The sequence below is a fragment of the Caretta caretta genome, chromosome 7 (assembly GCF_965140235.1).
Source record: "Caretta caretta isolate rCarCar2 chromosome 7, rCarCar1.hap1, whole genome shotgun sequence".
NCBI classification, from domain to species: Eukaryota; Metazoa; Chordata; order Testudines; family Cheloniidae; genus Caretta; species Caretta caretta.
In genome coordinates this window covers 107,393,597-107,414,715 of record NC_134212.1, presented here as the reverse complement: position 1 = coordinate 107,414,715, position 21,119 = coordinate 107,393,597, and the positions used below count along the sequence as shown (strand labels likewise).

The window sequence follows — 21,119 nt, the reverse complement described above, 5'->3', positions numbered from 1 at the left end:
CCCGTTTTTATTATACGCTGCTTTTTTAGTGATGTGAGCAGATTACTGTTGTTCTTACCGATATTGTTTTCAAGGAAGGAAGGTCTGAGGCATAGCAGTTCATGTTTTAAACTTGCAACAGTAGATGTAGTTTTAGGGTTAAATTTTCTTAAACATCTAAGTCATTTTCAAAGGTGACTTAGGCCTTAAGGAATCTACAGCCAATGAGTTTTAGGCTTCTAACTGCGTAATAATTTTGAAAATGGGACGAAGAGCACGCCTACACTACAAAATTAAGTCGACCTGACTTACGTCAGCATACAACCGCTGCAGTAATTTCATCACTTGTGTGTGTTCTTGCTTTGCTCCTTGTGTTGGCAGTGCGCCTCCTCACCAGGAGTGCTTGCACTGATTGACCTTTCAGTGTGGGGCATTGTGGGACAGCTTCTGAAAGGCAGCAACAGTCAATGTAAGCCATGCAGTGTCTGCACTGACGCTGCATTGACATAACTACATCGATCTTGGCTCTACACCTTGTGGAGGTGGAGTTAAGTCAATGTAGTGGGTGTTACGTCGGCAGGAGTGAAATTTTACTGTAAACACTTACATAGTTAGGTCAACATAAGCTGCCTTGCCTTTAGTGTAGACCAGGGGCTAGGCTCCTAAATCACTTAGGCACTTTTGAAAATTTAACCTATTTTCCCCCCGCTGCTATTTCAAATATTATATTACTTCAATTCACAATAGGGAGAACTGAGGTTGAAAAGAGGCAGGTTAAACAAAGTATTAGAGGGGTAGCCGTGTTAGTCTGTAGTCTTTAAGGTGCCAGTAGACTTGTTGTTCAGGTTAAACAAAACGCTTCCTAACAACTTGAGGGTAATTAGCATATGTTTTTGGGGAGATAAGGTTGAGAAGTTAGTGATTTCTTCCTGCTGTCACTGCAAGGTTTTAATTAATATGCAGATTTCATTGATAGCTCTTTTATAAATGTAATTGGTTACTGTTTACACCAATGGAGGCGTCCTCATCATTATGATTCTGAATTTCTGCCGTAATGATGAGCCTGTTAGAAAGAGAATGAACTGTTAATGAGTTGAAGCTATGCACTTCTTTCTGACAGCAGAGGAATAAGAAAGGGTTACACCAGCAGTTTCAGCAGCATCTACAAATGGTCTTTTGAACACAATCTAAATGGTGCTGCCTTTGGGTGGATGTTTAGTTTGTGCTCCTACAGAGACAATCAGATAGATCTACAGTGCCAACTAGCTGTTATTTTAGAAGGCATTCAGGAAGAGCAATCTCCTGTGGTATGTTCATTATTAGCTTCTTTCAAATCTCATGAGCTCCCACAAGTCAGAGGTATGTCTGTCTTCCTCTCCGGGCTGCCGGACTTCTACCAGAACCTCCTCCGGACCTGGAAACTGTTCTCGGGGACCAGGTCAGTGGTGGCCACCGAGGGGGCAGATCTCCTCGCAGAGCCCCTGCTACACAACCCCCAGCTCCGTGTGCAGGTGGCGGAGTCCCGCTCGGTGCGCCAGAAGTTGGTCCTGGCAGAAGTCACCAGAGTCGGAGACCTCCTGGACTACAACCGGGGAGACTGGCTGGATCTCCTGAGGCTTGCTCGGCACATGGGGCTCTCCAGACCTCGTACTCCCTGGCTCATACTTCAGGAGGTGAGGGCTGCTTTACCGCCTGCTGCTCGGGCCTACCTCGACCTGGTCCTGTGAGAGGGCACGCCCCACCCACCCTCCACCCCAGGCCCTCCGGACCTTTTCATTGGGCCCCTGCCCCGTGGACCCAACCGGTGCCCCCGCCCCTTCACTGTGAGCCGGCTGCACAACTTGCAGCCGGTTCGTTTCCAGACTGTGCCAAGGAAACATCTATACATGCTCGTGCTCCACACCCTTCACGTCCTCAACCTCGCGTTCTGCCCCGACACAAAGTGGCGGGACCTCCTGCCATCTTTAGAGGGTGAGGAACTCCGTGGGCCAGCCTATACTCCACCCTGCTCCTGAGGCCCGCTGGGGATATCAGTTGGCAGCTCCTTCACAGGGCCGTGAGTACGGGCGTGTATTTGGTGTACCCCTGTCTCGGACACCTGCCCCTTCTGCGGCACAAGAGAGACCCTGGCGCACGTTTACTTGGAGTGCACCAAGTTGCAGCCCCTATTCTGGCGCCTCACAAATATTTAGTTAAGTTTCTGGCTACACTTTTCCCCTCACCTACTTATCTACGCGCTCCCTATCCATGGCCCCACAAAGCCACGGGACCTCCTGGTCAACTTCCTCCTGGCCCTGGCTAAACTGGCCATCTATAAAACCAGGGAGAGGAGGTTGGCCAATGGAGACTCCTGTGACTGTGGGGCCTATTTCTGATCCTCTGTCCATTCACGCATCCGGGAAGAGTTCCTCTGGGTGGCGTCCTCTGACTCCCTTGATGCCTTCGAGGAGCAGTGGGCGCTGTCCGGAGTTCTCTGCTCAGTGTCCCCGTCAGGTTCCCTTTGTTTGACACTTTGTCCGCACTCCTGTTCCTGTTATTTTATTAGTTGTCCCCTGAAATCACTTGGCTTCCAGGTCCTGTGGATCCCCCACTTAGGCTGGGGGGAACCCTTTAGCAGTGGATGAACGCTAAGTTTGTAGCTCACGAAAGCTTATGCTCAAATAAATTGGTTAGTCTCTAAGGTGCCACTAGTACTCCTTTTCTTTTTGCGAATACAGACTAACACGGCTGCTACTCTGAAACAAGTTTAAGGTTAACTGTGTCAAATAGTTTAATAAGATTTTGACGTGGAGGGGTGGGGTGGGAAACCATTTTTTGATGTTAGATTGATTTTTCTCGTTTTTTCCCAGAAGTTACTGCCACAGACTTTTTCATGGTTAACATTATTTAATAAGAGTATTATTGCTTAATACTATAATTATTTGTGATTGCCCCAATCTATGCTGGGTAGCTGTGCAAATTTTCTGCTGAGGAGTACAGTGTGTAGGGATCAGTTTAAATTGGGCTAGACTTGATCTCCATATAATGTCACTGTGGAAGGTGCAAGGATATCAGCAGTGATTCACCACACATGGTTGCAGGAGGTAACAAAATAGCAATTGGGGATAGAAGTATTTAGAATGAAACTAGAAATCCCTTCAGTCCATTTGTCAAAGTGCATTAAAAAGCAGGTGAGTAATACACTGAGCAATTACAGTGAACCTGTAACCAGAGAACTTTAATAAACTCAGTGTTCTTAAAAAATCACTGCACAGGTTGGTTCTTGTTGAGATTGATTAATAAGAAGAGAAAATAAGAACAAAGATGAATTCAGAAATCAAAGCCAAATTATCTTCTTCGTACCTGTTTGCCTGTTATTCTTGGCAACTTTCATTCCCTGCTATTTGCTAACAATGAATTTGTCTTGCCTGGGCACTTTGCAGTGTCATGGCGATAGATCTGCTATAACTTCTCTGAATGTCACCTGTACACCTGGAAGAAGAGTATTCAAGCTCAGTGTGGCTAGAGCTCACTTTTTAAGCTCCCATTCCAAACAAACAAAAGCAAGGCAGATCTCCTAACAAGAGTAAAAATCTTACACCGGTATAAGCAAACAATATCATTAAAGTTAACAGGATTACTCTGGATTTAAAACTGGTATAAATAAGATCAGAATCAGGTGCCTCTTGACCAAGGAGGACGTTTAAAACAATGGAGCAAAATGTTTGTTACATTTATCATTTAGTGGTGTCTCACCTTCCCACACCCTCTGTTATGCATAATATATGCTTGTTTATTTAGCCTAGCATAGCCACTTACTGCTGTTGCTTTTACAGCATTTTGTATAGAATTATTCCACAGTTGCTTTTTGATATTACTTTGAAAAGTTTTTTCAGTGCACATACGCACAGTGTCTGCCTCCTATCCCTCATTATTCTGATCAAAACGTAGTGCATTGCAACACAGATGGCTCAATGCTATTCCACTTCAGCGGCAATAAAAGCAAATGCAAAGCACCTTTTGGGGTTACTTATATATAGTTGCTTTTGCTTCCATGTGTATGTGTACCCATAAGGGATGTCTTAGAATTCAGATAGACTGCACTTTGACAGGAAAAATAATGAAGCATATAAAGGAGGGGTCAGTTTGTGCTTAATGTCTTCCAGATGGCAGTGTGTAATATGAGATCAGATACTGTCCCTCCATCTGTCCAGTCAAGAAATTATATCTTTGTTTTTGCCCTTGAGGGCAGCTTTCGCCCCCACCCTCCTCCAGTGATAACATTGATCAGAGAGAGCACCACATGGTCTGGTCCATATAAGTGGGTTTTATTTACCAGATCCATAGAGTAGTGTCTTAACACTAAATAGGTAATGAGTTCACCAACTGTTCTGCCAAGCCATTTCCATTTCAGACATAAAACAGCCCTCCTTCCCCCGCCCAGTCCACATACTGCATGAGAAAACATGAGTAAACATGCTGCATGAGAAAATAGTTTGGCTGTATTTACTAATTCAAGGGCATACCTTTCCCCCACTGTGAAAGTGCAAAAGGTCTTTGTAGCAACAGTGCCACTGTGCATAGGGAAGGAAAGAATTTGGAGAGGGCTGGGGAGGCCAAGGATATGCCCTGTATGGTACAGAGCCCAGAGACCAAGGGATTTGATTCTATGAAGATCCTCTAGGCTTTTCTACCTACTAAAGAGAGCTTCTGCCCTAGCCATTAAATTGGTGTGGCAACTGCAGACCTGCATCACTGTTGCTTCACAGCTTGAGAAGGAAAGTTCCTTCTCCCATGGTGTTTCTCAGCACCCAGCTCAGTTGCTCAAGATGAGCAAGGGGAGAAGAATGGATACAAAATCCACAGTAAGTATTTAAAAATATTAAAAGGCAAGTGAAATTATGGAGCTCAGCTATGGGAGCTAGGAAATCGGTTGCTCTAAGCCAGCCTATGACTCGCTGTGAGGCCTCAGAAAAGATCAATTAATCTCTCTACCTCAGTCTTCTCATCTGCGAAATAGGGATGTTAGTCAGGGATGTTGTGTCAAATTGAGTTCCTAGTGTGGAAACTCACTCTGCATGGGAATCAGGCATCCGCGAGGGCATGAAATGTGAGTGACGTTCATCTGTGGTGGTGGTATTAAAATATACTAAGGGCAGCACTGTTATATAGGGAAGTGGGTGTGGCCTAACTGCATCATATGCCCGCACAGCAAAGGCCTCTTGGGGATTGTTCCTCACTGCAAGCTCTGCAGGAACAGGGGAATCTAGCAATAGAGACAGTCAGGAAGTTTTGTTCAAAATTAATTTTTTTTTTTTACAAAAAACCCTGAGTTTGAAAAATGTTTGATTTCTGACGTGCTCGGCTCAGTAGGTTAATGATTGTGGAGGCAGGAGTTTAAAAAGCTCTGGGTGCTACAGTGGCCAGCTGGTGTCTCTGGTGATGTCTTAGCTAGGCATAGTGGGTATGCTGCCAATTTGCTTTGAGAATAAAACAGTTTTATACTGAATCCTGTTTCAGTAATGACTGTTGAGTTCTAACGTAGGCACTGCAAATTTGGGGATGTGAACTGGTGCAGATACTGCCTGAAAGTCAGAGTTGCACCATGGTCAATCTGGAAGGTTGAGGGAACCTGCTTTGCTTTAGATGCTGAAGGTATGTCTGTACTGCAGCTGGGAGTGAGCCATCCAGCCCCCTCGGGTAGGCAGACTCTCACTAGCTCCAGCTTCACTCAAGTTAGCTTGCTAAATACAGCAGGGTGAATGTTGCAGCACGAGTGGCCCCTCAGGCTAGCCACCGGAGTCCAGGACTACCCGACTCCTGGGGTCCAAGCTCCCATGGCTCACCCGAGCCACTGCCCGTGCCACAATGTCCACAGTGTTGTATTTAGCTTGGTAATTTGAGTGGAGGTAGCACAAGTCTGTATACCCAGGCTGGGAGGCTCGCCACAGCCGCAATGTAGCGATACCCTGAGTTCAGTCACCCTGACATCATTGCTGCATGAGTTGAACAGCTAGTAATGGCAGACAGGTCTCACTCTGCACACATCACATTCCCTCTGGCCCGAACCCAACTATGGGTGGTTCAACCAGTCACACAAGCAGTGAATTGTACACCCATGTTAGCAGCACTTTATCCCACGTCCACGCCCCGAGTGATTATTTTGTCTGTATCGAAATCACTCTGGCATCATTTACACAACCAATGAACTGAGCCCAATATAGTTACCAGCCCCAGATGGTCATTGTGGGAATTTAGCCATGTTTTATATAATATTTTGAAAAATGCAAAATGCTCTCTAAATGTGAAGTGTTCGAAAATTGTTTTTATAATCCATGGCTTATGTCATAGCCCATACAAAGTAAACCATCCCTATTATAAAATCAGTTTTGGCAGCTAGTTTAATTTTGAAACACATTAGAAATGACAGTAGACAAAATATGTTTCTATGGTAAAAGTTTCTCTTTTATGTGCAGATTTAAAGGAATGTTGGTGGGAGAGAATCAAAAAGTAAGTGTGTGTGTGTGTGTGAGAGAGAGAGAGAGAGAGAGAGAGAGTAGTGTTGTAAGCAGTTCACTGGTGTGCCTTTATTTCAGAATATTCTTGCAGTATTTTGGAGGGTATACATGTAATAAAAAACACCTCATAAATTGTATCTATATTTGGTGTGTTCCTGTCTTGACTAGCCTCCTTGTGCATTTGTTTCCTTTTGTGATGCTCTGTTTACACTCCTAACAGATGTTCGATGGTCACTTATTTTTGGCAGTTTATTTTTTGCTTTTAGTATTTTCCTCTAGTTTTGGTGCGACCCTATATAGTCATACCGACTGCTGTATATATTTGACATTATTACTATATAAGGACAAAGGCAATTTTTAGCTAAGGGGAAAATAGTAAATGAAAAAGGAAATAGCTTGTTTCTTTCAAAATGTGAAACTTACTCCCAGAAGAGATCAAAGTGACCGCAGATCTTGCCACTTTAATACATATACACACATGCACGCATGACAGGAGACTAGAGAGTCCTGTAAGCCACAAAAGCATGCTCTGCTTACCTAAAGAGAATAGTGTGAAATGATCTGTGTTGTTGCCCATGGCTTTTTACCTGGTTTCTGTCACTTAATATCCTGGTTTGGTTTGATCTGTACCAATATTTGTTCTTACACTGGGTGTTTTCTTACAAGAACCATAATTACTTAAAAAAAATCTTTTGGAGTTTAGTGTTTCTGCATTAGAATAATCATTTGCAGACAAAGGCAGAAACAGTGTAGTTACTAAATGGTTAAAATTATTAACAGATGGCAGGGAGCCTGTTCTGGAGACACAGGATGGGTTAGGTTTCACAGTAGCAGCCGTGTTAGCCTGTATTCGCAAAAAGAAAAGGAGGACTTGTGGCACCTTAGAGACGAACAAATTTATTTGAGCATAAGCTTTTGTGAGCTACAGCTCACTTCATCGGATGCATTCAGTGGACAGCACAGCATGGAGCAGAAAGGAAGTCTATGAGCAAAGAGGGCAGGGGATTTTTATTTATGTTACAACAGCATGTTCTGGCTGGTTGTATTGCTGTTCATTTTATAAAGCCTGATGCATTCTTTTTAATTTTTGCATTTGGTTAATGGTTTTGTTTTTATGACACTGCAGACGCATTTGTCTGCCAAATCGTGGTCTTCTCTCTTGTTAACAGAACCTGCTGTGTGGGTTTTGCACATGCACTGCTCGTCCCTTCCTGAGTTTTGTAAGTTGCAAAGTTGGGACATCTGTTGCCAGGTAGCGTTTCGTGGAAGTTGTTCTAGTTGAGGAGGAAGGCTGTCTCCCACATATCAGTAGAGCCCTGCAAATCTCTGGATATCTGCTTTATATCTGTGGGTATCTGTGGGTACCATAGATGCAGATCTCTGTGGATCATGTTTGTGGATCACAGATGGATGTGGATCCAAATTGTATATCAAGAGCCCTGCAAATCTGCAGATACACATTTTATATCCAGGGACGCAGATAGCCATGGACCTTGTTTGAGCATCAGATGCGGATACAAATTTTGTATCCACAGAGGGCTACCTATCAGCATTCCAGTCACCTTTGCATCCATTCTTTGTGGGTGCAAATGCATGTGTTGACTATGCAGTGGGTGAAAGCCTATTTCATAGAATCATAGAATATCAGGGTTGGAAGGGACCTCAGGAGGTCATCTAGTCCAACCCCCAGCTCAAAGCAGGACCAATCCCCAATTTTTGCCCCAGATCCCTAAATGGCCCCCTCAAGGATTGAACTCACAACCCTGGGTTTAGCAGGCCAATGCTCAAACCACTGAGCTATTCTTCCCCCCCTTTCTGGAGGCATTACGTATTGGACCAAGTATTTGAAGATATCCTAATTGAAAACTTCATTCTTTCATGGTTTAAATGCCAGGCTACCTTCCTCCCCACCGTAGATTTAAAAAAAAGAGACCATTTTGAAAAATTTGGACGGCTGGACAAAGTTTGTCTCCATTATCGCAACACTTATATTCAAAGGTGTTCACTGTTGTACCACCACATTCCTGTTCTGATTGCTCGAAAATGGAATAAAGACAACCAGTGATGTTTTGTGTCTGGCGTCATGCCTGTTTCTGCTGTTCTTAAAGGTCCTTTGTCCTTTTCACTGTCCTGTGGCTCATCATTTAAAACAAAAGACACCCTGACAAAACTGCAGCTGTAACTTATCACCAGTATTTTTCTTGATATAGTCAGGAGAGGGCCACTCCGTTACCAAAATGACTTTTGTGCCATCACCCTCATCCTTGAAACACCCCTGTTGGCTTTTTAAAAAATGTATTTTACCTATTCTGAAATTCATGAACTGAAATCTCATATGTATTCTAAACTCAGCGCTGTGAGACTTAGCAATATGGTGGCAGTTGCTCGGTATTAAAACAATACCGCAGATCTCTAACCCTAATGTTTTTATAGTGAGAATTCATTTAGTTCTTCAGCATATTGAATGTTTCAAGAAAGAAAACTTTACTATTGTTTTTTAGGATTGGAAATGACAAACTGCTAAGCTCTCAACCTCTTGGGGGTGTTGTGGGGCTTAATTATGGTTTGCAAAGTGATTTGAGATCATTGCATAAAGACACTACACAGTGAACTGCCAAGTAGATAGATAGTAGCTATTAGCTATTTATTTATTCTGGGCTCTATATGTGGGAAAAGAAAACATGGCAGACTCGTAACAAATCAGTCTGACAGTAAGCTAGCGTCTCAAGGGTAATTTGCAAATGTTGTTGAAAACTTCTTGGCATTGATTACATTTTGCAGAGGTTGTTATTTATAATAATTGAATTGTTTTGCAGCACTTCCCAGCCTGGTAGCTGCAAAGAAGTTGAGAACCCTGTTACATATGTTCCTGAGGATGCATCCTTGGCTCCTACACCAGCTAATGATGTAGAATCGCTTGTTCAAGACAGTGAGGGATTGACAAAGGAAATAAAGAGGTATTGTGTAATGATGCGTTTTATCCAACTTCTGTCTTGGGTGTTCCCTGCTTCAGAATATATGCAATAATTTTGAAATGTTTGTCCAGATATGTGTGTCTGGCTGGTAGCTTTTGGAAAGAGGTACACAACTATCTTGTTTTGCTCCGATATGCACTATGCACAAAGGCCAGGAGAGGGAGCTTGGATTGCGTCAGTGGTGGTTGTTCTGATGTTGCACATCCTTTTAGATCTAGTGTTAGTGAATTGAGTTACTAAGCCAGATTTTGCATTTTGAAGTTGGATTCAAGAATTGCTTTTCTGATGAACTGTCTATGTTCAGTCCAGGACAGGATAGTGGCTGTGCTCGGCATCATCTGGCATGAACTAGTAAGATATACCTGTCAGAGTCTGGGGTGCAATTCAGTTCAGTGAGAGGTTATGTCACCACTTGTCCTGTAGCCCTGAATGCCTTAAAATGCTCTGCTGCTGGTCCTCCCTGTCTGGATGCTCCCAGCCAGGATATAAGCATGCACTGAGTGACTTTGTGTTGAGCAACCTTGGTTCAGAAACTCAGACTCCAACTCAGCCTGCTTGTTACACCACAGTCACACTCCGGTCTACACCAGCCTTGGTTACTACTAGCCAAGTGACCCCCACCCCAGTGCTGATTTTCCCCAAAACTATCTACCCTGAATTGTTGAGCCCTCTCCTGGAACAGTCAGAGGAGAAATAAGATCCATTGCTCCTTTAAAGAGTGAAAAAAACGGCAACTTGTTGCTTTACCCGGAGTTACTTTAAATCACTTTAAATCAACCCAGTGCTGTGTCTGATTTGTGATTTAAAAAAAAAAACAAGTTTATTTATCCAAAAAGAGAGTGGTTTTAAGTGAGATCAAGTATAAGGGCTGAAGTCACTGATTTTAGTAAGCTCAGGATTTGACTACATGGTGAGCAGTGTATCAAGTATATAATTGGAATGGTCTCTCTTTCCAAACCCCATAATTCCAATTTTCCTTTTCATAAACCTAGAGAATCAGATTACGTTGAGGAGCTGGGTGATTAGGGTACCTCCATCTTGCCTCATCACTGGTATCTGTACCAGTGTTATCAGTAGTTAAACACATATTGTAGAGGTCACAATTATATCAAGTTGTGATCAGGTCCGACCGATTTTCATAGAATTAATTTAAATTGTTGTAGCACATCATCTATCTGAAACCAACAGATCCTTGGAAGAACTTTGTTACTTTTACAGTATGTCCCTGCTCCCCCATTATTGGCTTTGAAAGGCTGTTTTCATAAAGCTTCCCTGGGAAGTGGTAAGAATACTTCATTGGAGTTACACACAGGACTTGACGTGGATGTTACAGAAGCAGGTTAGGTTCACTTGGTGCTGTAGTGAAAGCTAGTTTTCTGCTTTTCTCAGGCCTTAGAGGATGACTTGCTTCAACAGAATCAAGCTGTATCCTCTTCACATTGCATGCCTCCCTCATTTAGAATCACCAACAAAAATAATTCTAGAATCAAAGATTACTTTTCATTCCTCTCTGGCTTTGATTACAATGTCTAAAGCACTCAAAAAAGACACACACACACCCCATGTGTGAGTTTGACCCTTTTAGAAGGTATGGATCATTCTGTTAAGTTTGACAAGTATACTGAGCAAATGAGATGGAAATTACAAAGTGGATATACAAATGTAAAACAGCAAGACCTTGGTGTTACTGACAGCTTGGCTACACTTACATTGGATAGTGCTCTAACTTGCTGGCTCAGGGGTGTGAAAAATCCCTGAGCTTCTGGGTCGTGTTTCTGGTCACTTGCTTACTGGGCTAACAAGAACAATGGGTGATGTGTGCAGAACGTACTCAGCCCCAGGTTGCAGGATGGTTGGTGTTGCTAAATAGATACCACTCCTGCAGATTATGGAGTAACACTGACAAATCTGACGGTGTGCCCTGTCTAGTATTTCACCAGAAAGATTGTAGCCAAATTGCCGTATCTAAACTGGCGTTTTGTGTGAGGACTGGGAAATAGTGAGGTCCTTAGGGTTAGGGGACAGATTTTGCAGGCATTCTATGCATGGAACTCTCATTGAAGTCAGGCAGGTGTACATGTGTGTATGTGAGATGGACCTATAGGATTGATCCTTGTCGGGGGATGTCCTGAGCCCTGTGTTGGAGGATGTGAAACAACCCCTACTGTAAAATAAAAATTGATTCCAGAGAGCAGGATTTTTGTGGCAGTTGTTTATAAAATGTAATATGTGGAATTTTAGATGGTTCTTCTTTGCAACTTGAAATTCAGCAGCATTTCCCCACCATTTTCTTCAGAGGTGGGCTATTTGGGGTATATATTAGAAGTATTTTTATAGTTGGAAAGAAGCCATATCTAGTGAGTGTTTGTGTAACTCCGATCTCAGTGTTAAACCCATTTATCAGTATACAGCCATGGACAAAAGGGTGAGCGGTAGCCCTCTGTTTCCTAGTTATTACTGTGTATTTTACAGATTCCCTCAGGCAGTATATGATATGTCTTTGCTTTTAACATACATTCAGCAGTGTGAAAATGAATCTGGCATTACACTAATTAATCCATCCACAAAGAATGGTCAAACAATATTAATTATCAGCCTTAACTCACAAAAAGCATGGCAATAAAGAAATAAGGTGGACACTCTGCATCTGGCTTACTCTGTTCTTAAGTGTTGCTGCACTTACTTTATGTGATGTGTACATGAACAATCCTTTAATGAGAAGTGTGAGTGAATTCCAGTTGGCCTCTGTGGAGTGGGATGCAGAAGTCTGCCAATCCAAAACTCAGTGTAGAATTGGGATCTGTGTAGGGTCACCTACTATTTGGAGATCCAGAAAATACCTGGGTTCTGTAATATGTTGGGTAGTAGGTATACCACTGTTCTCTGTCAGACGGAATCAGAAATAACTGATCCATATTCTCCTTTAGCTAGGTAGGGGGCTTGTGCTTTGGAGCAGGAGGGTTTAAGTTATATCCCCACTGGTGCTGTGAACTTGTAAGTGGCCATGCTGTGTAATATAGCAAGAATCTGGGAGGCCAAATTCCCAAGTTCCTGCATAGATTTTGCCCAAGTAAAATGTCCACTGACCCAAATCCTGAGTGTTTACTTAGCCTTTATGTAGGTAAACTTCCACCGGAGATTTGTTGTTTGTGGGGTGTATTTTGATCAAATATGGATTTGGCCCATGAAGTGCTAGGTGGCCACAGATTGGTTACTCAAGAGCAATAGAATTATGGGTGATGTTTGAACCTTGGTGCAAAATTGTTCCCCTAGATCTGCATGGTGGAGTCTACCCTGTCATCCTGCCCTATCAGCATGCTCTTATCTGCCACTGAAATCAATAGCCTTACAAATAGAACAGACTGTGAGTCCTTGCTTGCACTGAGTAATTCACTCCCAGTGCAGCTACACCAGTAGTTGCAACAGTGGAAGATCTAGTGAAGGCAAGACTCAAGCATTTTGCCACCATTTCATTTAGCCTAGCGTAGTGCAGGCTTAGCTGACAAACATCTGAGTCTTTTCTGCATTTCAGATTCCGACAATGAAAAATTAAGGGCATCAATTTTGCCAGTGTCAATGCAGTTTTGGAATCTCAACCTCTGTAAGAAAAACTTGTCATTTGTGCTAAATGTGCTTGATTTTTGTGAGCCTTTTTTCAGGTCCTTAAAGACACTTGAATATATAGAGATAAACAAAATAAAAATGTATATTTTTCATTCTGTATTAGATGCATCGTCTAATTAAAATCACAGTCTGATTTTTTTTTTATGTACTGTAGTTACTACAACTAAGATTACAAGAAAATAATCTTTATTCCATTTTACCAATTTATTTGTTTTGGCGCATTTGTCAGTAATTTGTATACAGTCAGTTTCACTATTCCTCCTTTAAAGTGAATTATATCAATTCACATTATGAAGCCGGTACAATGCTAATAGACCCATGCATGTTAATAATTGCATTTATAATTAATGTTAAAGTAAATAAAATAATATAGTAAAAATTTTTAAAAATCTAAATTACATCATGTTGTAATGTCACAGCAAATGAATATATAATTTTCACATTTGTTGCACACTATTGTATGTGAGCAGTTACGTGTGGTTTTTCTGAAACTGGCACAACTGCATGCACATTGCAAACACTGCATGCGCAAATCAGGCAAACCAGTGAATACATATTTTTTCATGCTATATTCTAGAATTCTGGCCTAGTAAATCTACTGATGATGGGGACTGAAACTTATTAATAGTAATGTGATAGGGCTAAAGTTTGCAGAGACTGATAACACGGAACCATTGCCCTTATTTAAATATATTATTCTTGACAAATAAATTTCTCCATAAGGGGGGCATGTCTAATTACTATCTGCCCATGGGACTTACAATACTGTGTGAATAAATCAACAACAAAAAATTGCTTCTGGTGTTATCCATCTTTAAAGTGTACCTTAGCTGGAACAGATTGTATTGCTGAACCCAGAAAGAGGTCTTAGTTATCTCTTCTTTAGAAGATTAGTTTTAGTATTGTTGTTATATTCCCAGAGACACATTTTGATTTTGGCTATGCTGGTGTAAATCCAGAGAAACTTGTGTGATTTCAAAGGAGCTTCTCTAGATGTTTGCCTGTGGACCTAATCCCCTGATTTGTATAAGAATTTAACTATTTCACTCAGATTTAAATGTAAGGAATGGATTTTTACAGCACTTTTAGAAAGGATTGAAATGAGCTGCTCAGAAATTGTATTTTCTTGCCAAAAATGTTGACAAAAATGAACCATAAGAACAAAATGTAATGATTTCATCATCACTTTCCGTTGAAGATTTGGAGTTTTCACCCAAAAGCTGAAAACGGAAAAATGTTCAGCCCCAAACTGCCAAATCCCAAGATGTTTCAGTTATCAGACATATTTCAGCTTTAGTTTCCCATGAAAAATAATTTTTATTTTATTTTTTTTAAGGAAGCAAACACTTCCCCCACAACTTTTGTTTTTGTCAGAAGCCAGTTTTTTGTAGAGGGGGGGAAAAAAAGTTGTTTCCGTCCTTCATAGTTCTTCCCCTTTCCCCAGTCATGACAGTGAGTCAGACCAATCAAAATACCATATTGGTCTGCTCCCCTCATCCTGCTTCATAGTTTACTTCTTCATTTAGAGTAGGGCTTCTTCAGAATCCCACTCCTTTACACTCCTGAAAGGACCCAGTTGGGGAAGGCTCCCTGAGGAGAAAACCACTGCTACTCTCCACAGTGCTCTTGGCTCTATCTGGTGGAACCTTTGACCTAGAGATGTGCAAGATGCTTGGAAAGAAACCTGAACTCAGATGTGGTTCACTTTAAAGACTCACTGTCATAGAGGCTGGGAACTAGGAGCACTGGGGGTGCTGCCACACTCCCTGGCTTGAAGTGGTCACCATCATATAAACTAAGGGTTTGCAGTTTGGTTCAATGGCTCTCAGCACCCCCACTACACAAATTGTTCCAGCACCTCTGCTCACAGTTGGTGACATACAGTAGCATGATTTAAAAGAAATTCCAGCTGAATTGCATGCTCATTGCAACACTAACTTGTACTTAGCACTCTCTATCCCAGTTGGAGAGGAAGGGAAAAGAGCAGGTGGAGAGCCAATGACCGCATACATCTTCAGGATTCCCCCATATGCCCACATGATTGGGAAGTCATATCCCTTGTTCCTTTGGTAAAACTACATTCTAGGATTCTGCACAGTGAATTGGTAAGTTCCCATCCTGAGGTGTTCCCTGTAGGAGGGGATGATCAGGCCCATGGTGTTTTACCACCCTGGTGATTTACTTAATTCCTCCCTAAAATATCCCTTTGCATTAAATCCTTTAATATGTGCAGCTATCATTTTATCAGTCATAATTAATTGCTAGCTCATCTGAAAGACACTTGTTAGAGCTGGAGTCCCAGAAGTCGTCATTTGCATGCCTTTTTATTAGCTTTACAGTGGGTTCCAGACACAGGATGTTTCAAAGACTATATTGGTATGCTAATTCTTTCATAATTTTTAATGCTACTGATCTCACATTCAATTTAGATTCAGCAGAGCCCTTACCAACTGAACTTGGCAAACAGTGATCAATTGGTGCATTTTTAGAAATGTATTTTAATCGGTCAGACTTCTTTTTCTTGTGAGTTGCAATAGCCATTCTCATTGTATCCTTTTTATGTACTTAAATATTTTTTCTTTGAATTGACCAGGGGAAAATATGTTGAACATGTTAATCCTATTAAATTAAAAATCCTGATATACTCTATTTTTAATGAATTAAATGAGTACCAATACAAATGATCGGACTATGCATATTGCATTAATCTAGAGGAATGGTACGCAGCATAATTATAAATACTTTGTCACATATCTTTAAGTTAACTGGTAATTTTGACAATTCATATGACCATCCTATGTCATTGGGTGTTTGCATTAGTCATGCCTAGACACCCCAAATAGGATTAGGGCCCCATTGTGCTGTACAACCACACATGAACAGTTCACAGTCTAAGGGTACGTCTTCACTACCGCCGGATCAGAGGGTAGTGATCGATCTATCGGGGATTGATTTATCATGTCTCGTCTAGACGCGATAAATCGATCCCTGAATCGACGCCTGTACTCCACCTCGACAGGAGGAGTAAACGAAGTCAACGGGGGAGCCGCCACGGTCGACTCGCCGCCGTGAGGACGGCCAGGTAAGTCAAACTAAGATACTTCGACTTCAGCTACGCAAATGGCGTAGCTGAAGTTACGTATCTTAGTTTGAACCCCCGCCCCAGTGGAGCCCAGGCCTAAGATTCCAACCCTGCAATTTTACCATGCTGGTGGACCCTTTCCCATTCTGTAGTTTGGATTTAAATTGGAAATGGTTATATCCCCAATTGCTTTAGAGCAACCAACCTTTGGTTAATAACCAAATCAACTGGCCCATTGTTCCAGAGACACTTTACTCTCTTTTCATTGCAGCATAATCAGATCAAATTCACCACTGGCATAACATGTGATGCTCCACTGACTTCATTTGGGGTTGCTCCTGCTTGTACAGGGTCCCATAATTTTCACACAACAAGGAATTCAAACAAAATATTCTGCTTTACAAAATGTGGCAGAGTTTATAATGTTTACATCATTATTCCCAGAGTACTAATACAGATAGATGTCAGCTGTATATCAGTGTTAGTATTCTGATGTCATTTCAAGCCTCAAGTTACTTGTGCTTCTGTGATACCAATCAAAGATCTGAATTTGTAATTTCCTGTTTCATCTAGTAACATTTGTTATCCTCATTAACTATAATCTGCAGCCTATTTGATCTTTTGTACAATGTTTCTGCAAAGATGTGGGAGTTCTTTCATTTTGGTTTAAACTGTTCAATCCTACTGGCTGGTCCACACCACGCACTGTGGGGAGCATAATCTAAAACAGTACTATTTTCCCTTTTTTCCCCGAGTGGTTAGCCAATATTTGGAGCCTTGCGGGGTTGTTTCTGTTATAAGATGAAAGATGATACAAGTCAGGTATTTCTTTGTTGCAGTCCTGTTTATTTACAAAGTCCTGTTTCCCTGAACACAGTAGGAACAAACAGGAGGCAATTTCCTTATTCAGAAATCCAAGTTCACCTTTCTAGTGAGTACTGTGCCCCCAAAAAGTTGTCTTTCAGCTTTCTCTCAGGACCACATCCTCCACTGCTTCTCTTGCTTTCTGATGACTTTCTGCCTTTCTCACACACAGACACAAACACAGCTGCAATCAATCAATTAATCAATCCCTTAGTTCCTGTATTTGCAGTCATCCCAGAGAATCAGTCCCTTTGGCCACATGGTTTAATTTTTGATCAGCCTTGCAATGTGGCTCATTGCCTTGGGCAGAGGCTCACTCTTGTTTCAGCTGTCACTACACAAAGGGACATTCAGTTCTTTTTATTTAGCCTAAATGAAAGGTGGTTAATACACCCATTAACTTTAACCTGGTCTGTGTTTGACCTATAGATCACAGATCAAAGACATGCTTGATGGCTTTCATTAGACACTTCTTATATGACACCAAGTCTTTTGAACATAGGTGCCACAATTTTGATGACATCTGATTAATGTCTTACCAGTGCTAGAAAACCAGATGGAACAAAAACTAACTGTTAGAATTTTTAAGGTAAGCTTTTCTATATCTGGGATGTTAGAAAGGTGAATTTTCCTGTGCCAAGCTGTCTGGAGTGGCTCAAGAGGGTGAGTACCAACCTCCAGGCAGACTGTTAAGAAGCAGGACACAAACCCCAAGCTGGTTGTGAATATTACACTTAAATTTCACCAACCAAGTATCAAGTATGAACCCTCCAAGCACTGCAACAGCCTTAACATGGAGTCACAGACATTGCCCTTGGGTACTCCATTCTATCTTGCCACCTAGGCACACTTTCCTTTGAATAGATGATCCCTTATACCAAAAATCACAACAACATTCAGGTTACTACCAGTTCCAAAGGACCAGTCACCACCAGTCAGTTGCACTTTAGATCTTACAGCAAAGATAATGCTTCTAACCAGTCCAATAATAAAGGTATTATTTATTAATTAAAAGAAGGAAGTGAGAGTTATTTACAAGCTTAAAGCAGGCAAACCTATACACACCAATGACTTAGTCTTAGGTTCCAAAAGGTAATAGAAGCTGCTATAATGGCAAGCTTTATATGTTCTCTAGAGTTAACCCAAGCTAAGCAGCTGGGGATTTCTTGCTTTTGCTTAGAAAGTCCAAGCAGCATAGTGATACAACTTCTTCTGGTCCTGGATTTTTATTCCCTTCCACCAATGTTTATTCCCTTCCACCAAAGCTGATGATGCGTCCCTGTGTACGTCTCCTCTCCACAGGTGTGGAGGGAGCAGTCAACAAAATCTTTTGTCCTCTGACATTCCACATGGTTTGCCTGGTGTCTATGGGCCTTTCTTTTTTGGGCAGGAGATAACACCTCCTGGGGTAAACTAGTATTTCACACTTGGTAATGCTTCTCTTCTGACTGGTTTCAGAGCAAACACTTAATTATTGTCTTATAACATGAGCTACAGTGAGATTAATGCATGTAGCAACATACATGCATTTCATAAAGTATAAACACTAAACACATTTTCATAAACCGAATACCTGTTTTAACAACACTAACGCACAGGTGAGCCAGACTGGTTTCCTGCTATGCATTTGTCAGTGTTCAGTTGAGGCACAGGGGCCTTGGCATGAATTGGAACCAGGTCTGCCAGTGTCACAGTATTGCTTTAATCCACAGTGCAGACTCTAAAGTGAGAACAGATGGACTTCGCTTGCTTTTCGTTAACCTTTTTGCTTGACTAATTTCCAGGCTGTCTCCTTTCTGTGGTGGTTTGCCACAGCTGTCTAGGACTCAGCATTATATTAGAAACACTTTCTCTAAACTTTCTCTTTGTGCTCCCCATCTATTCATGGGACATGAAACAAATCTTTGCCTCTCTATTTAATTTTCTTAAATGAATGTCGAATGCACATATGAAAATTCCCATTTGTTTGCGATATCTCCTTTATAGGCATGGCTGGTAATTAGGAATTAGTGGAGCTAAATCCTACTAATAACATCCCTATTTAAAAAAAAACTTGCCCAAATATTCTGCACTGATGTAAATCCTTCCTACTCAAGGAATTAGTTCCGATTTACATTGGTGTAACAACAGAGTTTTGGACCTCTGGGTAAAGTAGGATCAAACTGGGGCTGATGCTGTTCTAGCAGGACTGGAGAGGAGCACTGTTAGTGGGTGGCATCTGGCCCAGGTTAACATAGTTCTACTGAAGCCTTCCTTCACATGGTAACAGCAAGCAAGCATGGAAGGGACTATGACGGGCCAGTTTTTCTCCCTACAAAAGCTGAGCATGGGATCTTTCTGGCGTTATCTGCAGGAATGCACGAAAGTAATTGGGAGGGTTCAAGCTTGGCTCCGCTACCCATCAATGCTGCTCAACCCTTTGTTTAGCACAGAAGGAGGAAACAGGCCAGGGGGCACATGGGTCTATGTTTGGGGCTCCTACACGGAGCAAGCTGTGGAGGTGGTTCTTTGTAGATGGCTGAAGGAAGCTGGATGGGGAGAGTCTGTAAGAGCAGAGGGAAGGGTAACAGTATTTTGACCACTTCTTTGGGGCCCTAGCTGTCACGGATTGTTGACATAGCTCCTAAAATGCTATATTTCCTGAGATGTAAATACTAAGTGCTGACCATTTCTCAGGGGTATGGCTAGCCTTCCCTGTCACTGGTTTGCCCTGTAACTCTGTTTAAACGGTGCATAATTGGGATTTTATCTACTGTAGTCCTGTTAGACCCTCACTAGTGGTGTTGACACAGTTCCTTTCCCAGTATGCCATCCAATTGTTAGAATTCAGCACTGATACCATACAAATGCACTTCGCATACTTGGATTCAGTATAAAAACAGTCTGTCCTCTGTTTATTGGCACATTTTCTTAAGACAAACAGCAGCATTCCAAAGCCTCAACATTAGGAATAAATGTTTGTCATTGGAATGTTTGCCATTCTCAGCCTTGTCCAGAGTTGCTTCTTGAAGACAAAATATTCAAATTGGGTGCCTGAAGCTAGGCACCTAAATCAATGTGCATAGGCACCTTAATCAGTGTCCCAAGTGCTGGGCACCCAGTCACTTCGATCAGGTTTGTGGGTCCAACCACTGCTGAATCAGGTCACACATGTAGGTGCCTAAATATGGATTTAAGTGATTAACAACAGACACACAGGTTTGAAAATTTTGATTTTTGTCACTAATTTAGGGCCAAAATGTATCTGCTTAAAGACAGGTTGCTTAACAAGCATAGATTTTGGGCAGGTTTGTATGTACTACATGCACATACAATCAGTTGAAAGCACAATTTGCACTTGTCAGAGGGGATGCTAGGCTTTTTAAAAATTTGTCTTCCCACATATTGTACTCACTGGCTTATGTGAACCTCTATTAATTTGGCTCCTGAAGGTTTAATCAAATTAATCTTTAATCAAATTGAAAAATAATAGAATGTCTACCCTTCATTTTGATCAGTTTTCTTTGCTTTCGCCAGGGGTTATTGGTAGCGCCGTCATTGGCAGGTTGATACCGTAAATGTTCTTCCCCCGTGTTGGTATCCCAACATTTTTCCTTTGTGACAACACAGTTGAGTTCCCGGGAATGGAAGATGGGGTGGAAGAGCAAGGAAAGCTACCTTTTGGAAGTTAGAAAGTGTATGGATAAAGTGGGAACTGCCAAAAGCCAAACAGAGATGGCTGAAAAGGATATCCCTCAAAGGATATTAAAACCAGTAGTAAAAGGTTCAATAGCTATATAAATAAAAAGAAAACAAGGAAAGAAGTGGCCCCGCTATACAATGAGGTTGGGGTGGAGATTAAAGATAATCTAGGCATGGCCCAACACCTAAACAAATACTTTGCCTCATTTTGTAATAAAGGTAATGAAAAGCTAATGGGGTAGTGGTAGGGTCGCTAATGGGAATGAGGATATGGAAGTAGAAATGACCACATCTGAGGTGAAAGTCAAACTCAAACAGCTTAATGGGACTAAACTGCGGGACCTGGATCATCTCCATCCAAGAATATTAAAGGAACTGGCACATGAAATTGCAAGCCCAATAGCAAGGATTTTAATG

General features: G+C 41.8%; 1 protein-coding gene across 10 annotated transcripts in view; it reads left to right on the top strand.

The window, feature by feature from the left end:
• TACC2 (transforming acidic coiled-coil containing protein 2) overlaps window positions 1-21,119 on the top strand; it is a 163,597-nt gene that overhangs the window by 48,822 nt on the left and 93,656 nt on the right. For all 10 annotated transcript variants that reach the window (XM_075131038.1, XM_075131039.1, XM_048857605.2 and 7 more), the window contains exon 5: window positions 9,293-9,433. In XM_075131038.1, coding sequence (XP_074987139.1) covers window positions 9,293-9,433 — 141 coding nt within the window. The remainder of the gene's footprint in view (window positions 1-9,292; window positions 9,434-21,119) is intronic.